Source organism: Glandiceps talaboti, chromosome 20, assembly GCF_964340395.1.
Source record: "Glandiceps talaboti chromosome 20, keGlaTala1.1, whole genome shotgun sequence".
Classification (NCBI taxonomy): Eukaryota; Metazoa; Hemichordata; class Enteropneusta; family Spengelidae; genus Glandiceps; species Glandiceps talaboti.
The window spans coordinates 11,683,859-11,697,042 of record NC_135568.1 but is presented as its reverse complement, the minus strand read 5'-3'; the positions used below and the strand labels follow the sequence as shown (position 1 = coordinate 11,697,042).

At 35.0% G+C, this 13,184-nt stretch overlaps 1 protein-coding gene across 1 annotated transcript in view; it reads right to left on the bottom strand.

Moving 5' to 3' along the window:
• Positions 1-13,184, bottom strand: part of LOC144450678 (titin-like) — a 450,019-nt gene that overhangs the window by 433,327 nt on the left and 3,508 nt on the right. The window contains exon 2 of the mRNA XM_078141331.1: positions 7,445-7,567. Coding sequence (XP_077997457.1) covers positions 7,445-7,567 — 123 coding nt within the window. The remainder of the gene's footprint in view (positions 1-7,444; positions 7,568-13,184) is intronic.

The following is a 13,184-nucleotide window of genomic DNA, read 5'->3' as shown; positions in this document are numbered from 1 at the left end:
TCATTAACCTTGGAACAACGGTTATTTTGGTGACTTGAAAGGTCAAAGCAATAATCTACATATTATTCATTTCCTCTTGAGGGTCAAACAACCAGTGTAAAATTACAGTGCCTTATAGATTCCATTACGCTTTATCAGACATTTAAAAACCATTATATCTCAGATATAGACTGGGTTTTGTAATGATGATACAAAACACAACCAATGCATTGCCATCCCTGGATATGCCTTACCTAACCTCCCACCCCCTCCCCTCCCCCCTCCTTCCCCCTTCTCCAACCCCATACAGGAACAAACTACCAGTTTAAAGTTACAGTGCCTTTTAACTAATGTAGATTCCATCACGCCTATCAAACATTCAACAACCATTACCTCTGAGGAATGGACTGGGTTTTGTAACAACCCAAAGTACATTCTATTTCTGTCCATAATTATGACTTACATTAGTCTGGGACATACTCCATTTCATGACCTCTGACCTTTCCATGTTATAGGAGTGCTTGTCCACTAACCATGCTAGACTTGCATTACCTCACTTTCCTTGCCCTCCTCCCTCTCTCCAAATAGTAAACAACCTCTCAATAGTAAGCCAATAGATTTATAGCCCAAACCACACTAACAAATACAAAACGTACCCACAAGTTTGTGAATTTTCAATATTTATAACTTACACCACAGGTATACAAAAAGAACATTAAGTTTTTATTCCTGTATTCATTAAGAATCAGCCTTCTCTAGCCATATAATATACAAATTGCTAAAAAGGTTAATATCAATACAGTAAGTCTTTGTTGAATGTTTGCATATTTCTAATAAAACTGAGAAACACTGAACTGTCACTGACACTGTTGTCACAAGTTTTGTTGTCAACGTCAACATCATCATCATCATTACCATCAACATCATCATCATCATCATCATCATTGTTGTCATTGTCATCGTCATTGTCGTTGTCAACATCAACATCATCATCGTCATCATCATCATCATCATCATCATCATCATCATCAATATCTTTTCCCTTGCCATTATTATCACCATCACCACCCCCTTCCTAACCACGTCCAGTACCTGACACTTTGTAGCCAATACTTGGTACTTTCAGCCAATCAGAAAACCTGACACAACACACCAATCCTATGCTACATCTCATAACAAACAGCTGTTGTTTCTATAACTTATAAATATTTGCAAAATGAGACAGTAAAAAACTGACAAATATTTTGATTCCCTGCCAATTCCCAACACACCAAGTTAAAATTCTAGAGATACCAAACCAAAGTGTCACAAGTATGTACTGTCTTGATCATATGTCAGTCAAACTTTACTAGCTACAAACTATTTACATGAGGCCTGTAGGAAAAACTTTATTTACAACTAAGACGTATGTGATATTTATTTATTTATGTATTTAATTTGATATTCTTTGTGTCCTATAAGTCAGAGGACTGGATGTGGTTCCTTTTTTTGTAAATTTTATTTTAAGTATTGTATCAGTGTATAATTTGTTAAGTCCACATATACACCTTAATGAACAATAACATCACATCACATCACATCACATAACATAAGATAAAATAAAATAACATTTCAACTTGTTGAGTTACAAAATATATTATTACTGTCTGCCATGGGTTGAACAGTACTGAAGTTTTAAGAAGATGTATTATCAATTTAAATTTTTTGAAATTGAACTATAACAACATTTAATCAAATCAAATTCTACAAGTGTACTGTTTTTGTTGCATGTTGATCTACAATAAAATTGCTTGAAATAAATTCTGTATTGTCTTTGTCATGTGCTTAACTATAAAAAATATTTTTAGAAGTTGCTAAAAAGAGTTTAAGTAGTGTTATATATGTTGAACTGCAATATCATTTCCACTGGTTAAGTATTGACATATTAATTACAGTTATCTTATGTTGAACTGTGACACAACATTTAGAAGTCACTCAACCAAAGAATTATTTCTGTCTGTGTCGTATGTCGAACCATTTTCTCCAGCTGAGTAACCAAATTTTATCACTTTTTTGAAGTATCTTCAACTGTATCATGATTTTTAGAAGTTGCTCAACCACAGTATTATTCTTGTTTGTGTCGTATGTTGAACTCTAATTACATTTTCTCTAGCTGAGTAACCAAATTTTATTAATGTTATGCTGTATCCTGAACTGTATCATGATTTTTAGAAGTATCATTTCTGTCTGTGTCGTATGTTGAAATGTAATACTATTTCCATATTCCAATGAATGAGTAACAATTATTTTTTTAATATCTTTTTGTATGCTATATCGTAACATAATTTTTAAGAGTTGCTCAAATAAAATTTCACTATTGTCTGTACCAAAATATATTGAACCATGTACATTGTATACTGGACAAAATTCAAAATATTTTTTTAACTTGCAAGTAAACTTTCATTTTCTAGACATCACTTGCCTGATAGTTGTGAACAACTGTCCCCCTAAAATTGTGATAAAAACACCTTTGCTAGTCCCGCCACTTTCTTGATTCACTGTATGGACCCCACTAGAAACAAGTCTTTGACTGTCTTTGTGGGTTATCCAAGTAATGAAACAATTCATATCAGTTTTTATTTGTATATCTGTTCTGTTTACTGAAATAAACTAGTCTAAGGTGTTATGTTTCAAACTTTTCCAATAATATCAAAAAATTCAATAACTTTTAATGAAGCAAGATTTCACTTTCCTAGACACCATTTTCTTGACAGCTGTGGAAAAATGTCAACCCTGAAATGTATCTAACCTTTCTCAACAACATCTAAAATAAAAATACTTTAACTTGCAAGTAAAAATTCCACTTTTCTTGACAGCTGTGGGCAAACGTCATCCCTGAAAGTGTAATGTTATTTATGTATCTACCCTTCCCATTAATTGTTGCCACACTTGATCAGAAATTAGCTTCTATCAAAACAAACCTAATTAGTGATGTTTTAAAAAAGTAAAATAAACATTTTTCATTACAACTACTGAATTGTCTTAGCTACTGGCAATCTAAGTATTGAAGGAACATAACTCTTTAAATTCATTTGTATAATTCCAAACTCAAGAGTATAAATTATATTTCGGCTGAATCACTCAACCTTGTTCAGCTGTTACTTATTGTATATAGACTTGTCATGTGACCACAACAGGGTGTTATATACTCTTTTTTACAATTATGAATCACCAAGTCTACTCTAAATGTCAAAAAAATTGAAAACTGATACCTCAAATTGAAAACTGATACCTATAATTACTAATGACAACTTCTACTCTAAATTATAGATGTAAAAAAAAAATTGAAAACTGATACCCCAAATTTTGTTAACATATCAGAACTCTCAGGTCATGAGTATTGTCCTACTAGGAATGGTGCTATCAAATTCTCTCAAAATGCGACAGTTTGAGTAGTGAAAGAACAAAACTGGTTAGCATTATGAAGAATAATTGCTCATACAATTTAATTTTTTTAAATTTGGAAATCTATTTCCAAATTTTTGCCTGTCCTACACTATGGAAAAACTTTGATATAACTAACAAATTCACCCAAATACTGATATTACAACTCGAGGGGTAAATGATCCTAAAATGAAAATGATATTCCAGAAGACTATTCAACTTGAAAGGCAATGTCACAATAGAGCTAACAAATCCTCCAAAAATGTCAACGGGGATAGGACATAAATTTGCAGATGAGCCGTATTAAAGTGAAAATAAGTCAAATGGAAAGGCAGTGTCCAAGTTCCACAGTATCACAGTCTAGTTCCTGATGACCAGTTCCGATTTTACATTACATTATCTTCATACATTACTGTAATGTATGAAGTGTAAAATCAGAATACGGTCGTCAGGAACTAGACTACAGTATCGTGACCTTGGTACAACTATAACAAACTCTCCAAAAATACTGATAGGATAGAACATATTAAAGTTTGCAGATGACCCTACAGTGAAAACAAACTTTCCAAGTCAATTTGAAAGGCAGTGTCAAAGTACCAGGGTACCATCTCCTCTGTCACTTGTTAGGTTGGTATAAATCGTGTACATAATGAAGTAATTGTATATTTATACACATCGCATGATGGAACTTTTTGCAGCACAGACTGAGGACATCTGGTTCCATAGCATCATTACATTCCATACATATTTTAGAACTAAATAAAAAACCCTGAAGAGGCCATGTATGTGTGCCATCCTATCAAATCACGATTAACAGAAATAGCATCGTCCCTGCATCACTCTCAGCTCAGTAAAAAACAACTAAAAGTAAACAATTTTTGTAAGAAATTGACATATTATGATCAGTGACATTGAACGCTTTCAAATCCTGAAAACTTTTGTAAAACTTTGTAAAATTTTGTAAAATTTTATAAATTTTCTGGACCTTCACCAACAACGCTCAATGACTTACTCCTCAAGAATTTCAAGCATTTGAGTCTGCCTCAGTCTTATATATGTTTTAGGAATTTATTCAAATTAAATTTGAAAACTAAATTTGACCTTATATGTAAACCCATCATCATCAAAATCATAAATCGGTTGCTTGGCAACATTAGGAAAGTATTTAAAATCAATATCTGGTAAAATTAACTATACTTAAAAATAAATCTGTGATTTAAAGATGTGATAAAATCTGACTGAAACCCTGTTGATGCCCCAGTATCATACAATATACACACGTCAAGAAGCGATTAAACATTAGCTTTCTCTTTTTAATACCAGCGAACTGCCTAAGTTCGGAGACTTGGCTATCTATCTAGCTTACACATGTCATTTGCAGAACATCTGATGAACTGTCAAGCCAGGATGTCAAACCAGCTTGCAAATGAAATAATTGGGCAGACTGACAACATTCACGCCATTTTTGTATTTAGTTACTGCAGATATTCAGAATGAAATTACACCTACTTTATAAGTATGTTACCATGGTAATAATAGTATTGTGGGCAGAATTCTGACAAATTTTAATGAAAATGTATATGACTATTAAAAAAAAGGAGAACAGCATTTTGAAAATTCTGTAAATTAGATACTTTGACCACTAGAAAATTTTGTAGTTTTACAGTCTTCAGTAAGTTCTTAAAGACTAATTTTCAAATTACCAGACTAGTACATTGTGTTCATATACAACAAGGCATTTTAAATACCATTTATTTTTGCGTTTTTGTTTTCTAGCAAAGTAAGTGAAAATAAATCTTTGACAAAAAATTTCAGATTTACAGTATTGAAACAAAGCACATCTGGTATTGTATGTGATCTATCAAAATACCTGAAGTGAAGGATGTTCTGAATATGGTTTTAATTTCTAACTTCATTATTTTTAGTTCTGTACAGTTCATAAGACTATGTCAAGACTTTAGAAAGTTCAACTGTACAGACTCTGTTTGATATGATGCCAAATATTTTCACCTCTGAACTTTCAGTAGAAACAGAAAAGTTCCCACAAGAAGTGAGTACCAGTACAGTTAGACTATCTCATAGTCCTCAGAGCATCTTTTCACTAAAATAGCTGTTTTGTATCTACCAATGAACCTTTCCTATAGCAATGCAGTAGAAATCAATGGCTATGATTTGTGAAGCTACATAAGATATCTGTAAGACACCCTCTCCCCTCCCCCTCCCCTCCCACCTCCTTATTCATCCCCTCACCATGCTTCTTCATATGACTTGTCAAAATGAAGGCATTTCCTGTACCACCATGGTTGAAATCCTCACTGAAGCTAGAAATGGTTTTTATCACTTAGCCAAGCCTTAATACAGATAAGGTTATCAGGTCTTTGTTGTCAAAACCCACTGTGCTTACAACTATGTGATTATCAGTTATGTCAATAAAGTGCAATACCAGTTTGTATATTGGTTAGAGAGATGACCTCACCAGGCATATATAATGCTAATGATGTCCATGTGTGAATACAAGAAGTGGACTGTAATCTGGTCCATTTCACGGTCAGCTTTGTGATATTGCTTAGATTTTAGTTGATATTAGACTAGCTTTAATCTCCTGACGGGCTTTTTTAGAATGTGGTGGGGGATGCGGTAGTGCGGGGTGGAGTTCATTTAGAGATTTTTTGTTCTGCTTTGTTTTTGTGTTTTGATAAATAAACTGACATTTCATGTCAATATGTGGCATTGGTTCGATTCTGGTTGACACTAAACTAGTTTTAGCACCCTGGGTTTTTGTTGTTGTTTGGGGGGGGGGGGGTTGATAGAGGAGGGGAGGGGGACTGTTATGGTTTTTTTTAATAAATAAAAGCACATTCATGTCAATTTGTGGCATTGGTTATATTCTGGTTGACACAGGTCAAGTCGTGTGACCTTTAATTTTTTAGGGGGGGGGGGGGGGGGGGGATTTTAAAAAAATATTTTTAACACAAATGCAGTTTTGTTTAATTTCTTTCCATATTGTTTGCATTAATTGGATTGTTTCAAAACAAAACTGAAGACTTATTTTCTTCGCCAAAGCCTACATTGTGTGCTACTGAACAGAACATTGCTCTAGAGATTGCTGCTAAAGAAATTTGATTTATCACACTCTGCTACACCCTCCCCCCCACCCCCACCCCTTCACAAACTGTTTGGTTAATTACATAGTAGTCTCATTTAATCTCCACTAATGTTTCATTAATTAGATGTCAAAATTACTTCATGTTATCTATTGATTGTGACATTGACCTTTACCCTTTGACCTGATATTTAAATTACCCTGACCTCAATGTCATGACAACGCTTGGCAAGAATAGACAAATAGTGAAGACCAAATTGTATCCATATTATGACTGATAAGTTGTACTTGTCTCCCCACCCCTCCCCTCCCCCTAACATCATCACCACCAAGTGCTGGTGACAGTTCTCCCAGCTCAGGACACAAAGTCTCGTCAATCATCTACAAACAGTTTTGATAATTCAATATTGGCTGAAATATATACTGCAATACAGTGCTCCCACAGCCACCCCCTTCCCATCCCCAACATCATTATCACCACCAACCACCACCACTGGTGATTCCATGATGACAGTTATCCCAGCTCAGGACACAAAGCCTAGCCAATCATCTACAAACAATTTTGATAATTCAATATTGACTGCAATATTGATTAGAATACTGCACAAATAATAGCACCAAGACTTGGCTGTCTGGCTTAAAAATAGTCTACATGTTATCCATGGCTTCAAATCACAAGATCTCTCTTTGCATGAGAAGTGATTCAAAGCCACAGATAGCCTCTAGACTTTAGCTTGAAAATGTCTGTTCACCAGAACATGTATTGTCAAGCCAGTATGTCATAGAGATGACTGTATGAAACATATACATTTCTGATCAAAGCCAATCATTTGGCATATTGCCATTCTTTTGCTTGATCATAAATGTACAAATTAAATACAGCGTTCTCATGAACACCCCCTTTTTGCACTATATCACTTTGAAAAAATTGAAACATACCGTAAGTTGCTGCAATAAGTCTTGATGTTGTTGTCGTAGGCGGAGGGCCTCCTGTAAGTTGTGGCCCACCTCCACCATAATAGGAGTCATTTCTTGTACACGCACACGAACCCATTGTGTTGACTGCAAAATGAACACAGAATAAATACGTTAGACTACACAAATTATGACATACATGTATGTACCAATGATTATTTGCAATGTGTATACTCAGTACTATTGTATGTACCAGTGATTATTTGCAATGTGTGTACTCAGTACTATTGGTATTTGCATAGCAATGCAATAGCATTGCTATGTGTTTCTGAATAGCTTAAGTCCTTGGGCAAGATCTGAACCATGATTATGTCTTCGCCAACCCAGCTGTATAATTGGGGACCTGGTAGGATAGAGGTTGCAATGTGAATACATTTTAGCTTATCTTCAAAGGCAATTCTGATTACATAAATGGTTTTCAACAAGGTTTATAGTGAACATTAATATTTTGAAATCAAATATTATGATATCAAATATCAAAACTAATGTCAACAATTCTAGTTATTGATATGAAATACACCATGGAGTACAAAAACATTGGTAAAACAGTCCTAACAGATGTACAGTTTACTTAACATTTTGAACAATAATTCTTTATCAAAAACAGAGCCAGCCTATCCTAACGTAATGAAAATGTGATGTAAGAGAATATATCATGAGTACAAGATCATAGACTGTTAGAAATACACCAGTGTTTTCTTAAGGGTGGTATTAAAGCAGGTAAAAATCTACCTGAGTTCTCCTGTCATTTTACCAGGATTCCCTACCAATGTTTTTTGTTAAGGGCAGTAAGTAGGTAAAAATCTACCTGAGTTCTCCTGTCATTTTACCAGGGTTCCCTACCAGTGTTTTGTTAAGGGCGGTGAGCAAGTAAAAATCTACCTGAGTTCTCCTGTCATTTTACCAGGGTTCCTTACCAGTGTTTTTGTTAAGGGCAGTAAAGCAGGTAAAATCTACCTGAGTTCTCCTGTCATTTTACCAGGGTTCTCTACCAGTGTTTTTGTTAAGGGCAGTAAGCAGGTAAAAATCTACCTAAGTTCTCCTATCATTTTACCAGGGTTCCCATCAAGTTCATGGTACAATATATTGGGAGCTATGCAAGTTTTACCATTTTATCCCTTTCTGTTACCAGGGTCCTCAATCTTCACAAATACACTGACACACCATAGTTGATACACAAAATTAGTTCAGTTGTGTTAAAAAACGTGGCATACAAGGTAAACACTGAACTGACATAAGCTACTGAGATTTCATCCTATCAAAGAGGTGTGATATTTTGTGACAAATGTGACTGGCTATCAACAATACCAATGAGGTCAATAAACCACAAGCCTGGTCTGATAGTAGGTCATTTCTTATCTGGAGATATGGTTATCAAACACACTGTAGGACTTGTCACATGTACAATATGAGTATATTATCCAGTACTTTAAATTCCTATGTAGTATAGTTTGCATGTTACAAATACTCAAGTGCAATTCCCACACTGTATTAGCTATAGAATCCAGGCGATTGGGGATTTTTGAATTTTGATTTTGGGGAAATAACGAATTCAAGACCCCCATCCGCATGGATTCCAGGCTATCACTGTGCTCAAAGCACTATATAATAATTTACCTGAGCATAGACTTGTAATGGCATAATGGCCCTACTCATAGCTTTAGGACTTGTCAAATGTACAGTATAGGTATATATTGAACTGCACTTTATTGCTATAAATTCCTATGAAGTTTTCATATTACATATAATGCAGAACTGTCTCACACTGTGCTCAAAGTGCTATAGTGATACAATGTAATACAATAATCACTCTAAGCACAGACCTATATTGGCACAATAACCCTTTATAGTTTCATAATATCTATCATGCCTGTATCCTGTCTGAGGACATTGGCCTGGATTTGGTATATGTAAGAGTGGTACCATATTCCCTATCTCACACCACCACCCTACCCAATCACCCACCCCACCCCATCCCACCTTCCCCAGTCACCATTTTCCTGCCTTACATTATCTAACAACTGTCCTCAAGATAAAAGCTATGCAGATCAAATCTCTGTAAGTAACATACAGTACAGTATACAATGACTATAGCTTGTCTGAGAGCATTGGTGCTATACAATAAATTACTTTTATACTTTTGTTCAGCGCATTGAGATTGTTTTAATGTAATGCGCTCTATAAGAAATAAATATTATTATTATTATTATTGGCTTAGACTTAGTATTTTGTAGGATTACTATTATCTAGTCAGAGCTCATGACCAGTTACTGCCTAGGGGCATTATGCCTAAAGGTCACAGGCAAGTCTCTCAATGACTCTGATTCATTCTAATGTTTTTCCCATTACTTATCTCTTTGAAGACAGTGACTGCTATAAACAAACAAGATGTTTAGATCTATACAGGTTACTAAGCAGAGAACGCAAGGCTCTGGAATTCTTACAACATGCTTTGGCTGGCTGTCAAATTCAACATTACAACATGTAGGCAATATAGGTCCATGTATAGATCAACAGACTTATCAACTGGTACTAATAATAAGCTATTAGCCTTGACTTTTATCTTGTCATTCTTTCTTTTATTCCCACTCTACCTCTCTTTCTCTTTTAGCCTACCTGTAGACTTGAAGGACTAACACTACTACACTATTTCAGCTATCCTAACTGTAGCCTACCTGTAGACTTGAAGGACTAACACTACTACACTATTTCAGCTATCCTAACTGTAGCCTACCTGTAGACTTGAAGGACTAACACTACTACACTATTTCAGCTATCCTAACTGTAGCCTACCTGTAGACTTGAAGGACTAACACTACTACACTATTTCAGCTATCCTAACTGTAGCCTACCTGTAGACTTGAAGGACTAACACTACTACACTATTTCAGCTATCCTAACTGTAGCCTACCTGTAGACTTGAAGGACTAACACTACTACACTATTTCAGCTATCCTAACTGTAGCCTACCTGTAGACTTGATGGACTAACACTACTACACTATTTCAGCTATCCTAACTAACCCTTTGATTTTTTTAAATTTTCACTCAAGATGGCCATTGAAAATTCACAAAATCAAAATGACAGTTAGGATAGCTGAAATAGTGTAATAGCATTACTCCTTCAAGTCTACAGGTATTTCCCAGTATCACTTCCTTCACTCTCTCCCCACCTTTTTCTTTCCCTACCCTCTAACCCCCAACCCCTCCCATGTCCCTTCTCTCTTACTCTTTCCCTTCTCTTTTTTTAGAATATTTATAACCAAAAATAATTAGTCATATTTTGATCACACTTTTTTATTTTATTTTTTTTTCTCTTAACATATTTCAAATTTACTAAATACCTAACATTTATATCCTTGTATCATATTATCATTATCTCCTCTACATTCTTTGGGCAAAGTCCTTATTTTCTTCCATTTTTTATTCATTATATTTGATAAATAAGTGAATTGTTTTGCTTGGAATTTTCTTCTTTTTTTCTTAGAAGTTTAGTAAAATGACAAAGATTTCACAAAAATTCTGTTTCATAGAATTTATGAGATTACAGAAAGAGTCAAATCAATTAATCAATGGAACGTCTCGACTCACAGTCACTGGCTGCATATTTTTAATGCAGTATTTAACTCTAACGATGTTTAACCAAACTGTTCATCAGCTTGGCAGATCAAATACCTTGAACAGGTAGTCTAGTTCCTATACAGTATCATTACCATTTACACCTCCACTCAGTCTAGTTCCTATACAGTATCGTTACCATTTACACCTCCACTCACAGTCTAGTTCCTATACAGTATTGTTACAATTTACACCCCCACTCACAGTCTAGTTCCTATACAGTATCATTACGATTTACACCTCCACTCACCACATTGGTATCCAGACTACTGAAGAGGTTACAACACACAATTCAAAGTTTTAGCATTGAGCTTTCGCTTGGTCCAGGTCGACAATACTTATCAGAAAGACAAATTCCACAGTTAAATAAATTGGACAGTCTGTACAATACGACATGCATGCCAGGCTATCAGCCACTACTCACCTGATAGGGCTCAACAACATGACATATCTTATACTCTAATAAATTAGATAGCATGTATCATGCGTATCCACTTTATGATAGACACTCCATGATTACAAAAGACTAGAAGTAACTTACTGTGACAGAGGTCTGATGAAGCTGTCACAGTGAGGTGTTAAAATTTGAGTCATGTTTTCATTGAGAGTACATCATAAATTGGATTACGGATGGCTGCATATATAACTATAAAATTGGTCCAAGTTATATGACAATTTTGATGAAGCAAATCACTCAGAATCAGTTAAATATTTGGTAAATTTTCTCACCAGAGAGAGTCATAATTTTATTGTAGTGTTCTGTCTCTACTGAATGTATTCTGTTTTTAGTAATCTGTAAATATTGTTGTTTGAAATGGGGTTTTTTTTTCGCATAACCACTACAAATTTCATTGTACAATACATATGACAATAAAGTACTATTATTATCATTATTATTACCATCCATCCCTCTCTCAACCCCCACCATTCTGACAATGTCCTTCACCCCCCCCCCACCCCATCTACATTTTACAGACCTAAACACATCAACCATTCTGAAAATGTCCTTCATCCTTCCCTCTCACTACCTCCCTCCCCCCCCCCACCCCTCCCCCCCCCCCTCTACATTTTACCAACCTAAATGCATCAACCATTGTGATAGTGATAATGTCCTTCACCATATAAATTGAGGGATCACTTACAGGAGCAGTGACTACAGAAATTACCAGATCATAATCAGATTTGAAAGAATGTCTATATACACAAAGTTAAACTTTAACTGTTGACAGATGTACTAATTGGTTCTTGTTTTACAGGTACATGGACACCACAAATTACAATTTCTGCCAACAATTTTTAAACAAGAAAGTTCAGAGACCATGTCCATGATTTGTACTTGTCAAAAGGTAAATGCTGGGGTGGGGTGGGGGTGGGGGTGGGGGGTGGGGGTGGGTGGTATGGAGCAAATGTCACCTGACATATATTGTGCAATCAGTGGTCTAGGCCAAGTAATTTCAAAGAGCTAGACAATGAAACAAAATATATTACTCTTTTTAACTCTGATCAAATACACATTCTTATGGCACTGACAACTTTCATAAAATCAGCACTTATCAAAAGGAAAGAAACTCTGCAGAGTAAAAGATATTATCTGTTACATTTATCAAACCTAAGTTTAAACTTTCACCTTATTTAACTATTATTACTGTAGTTTATATATTTACTAGTTTGTTTTAGAACCAAATACTTATTGCAGAAAATCCAATGAAGAAACATAGTTTTCTTAATAAAGATTCTATTCTATTCTATTCTATTCTATATTGGGTTTGAAAGGTAATGTTAGACAGTGAGACCAGTGTCTGGGCTAGTCAAGAGGCTATCCATGGGTTTGAATCCTTAAAGACTGGTAGGAGATCTTCAGATTTAAAGACATGGATAGCCTCTAGACTATCTCTGGGCTAGAGACTTAGCTTGACAATGCTATTGCCCATATACAATGTATTTGGATGAACAAAATTGTCAAAACAGCTAGTTTAGTCTCTCCACGAAACCAACTAGCCAAGCCTAGCCTTGTAGTATAAAACACATGATGAGAGTCATCGTTCTACAAGTCATTTACATATCACTACCCTGGACTTTTGATGTGA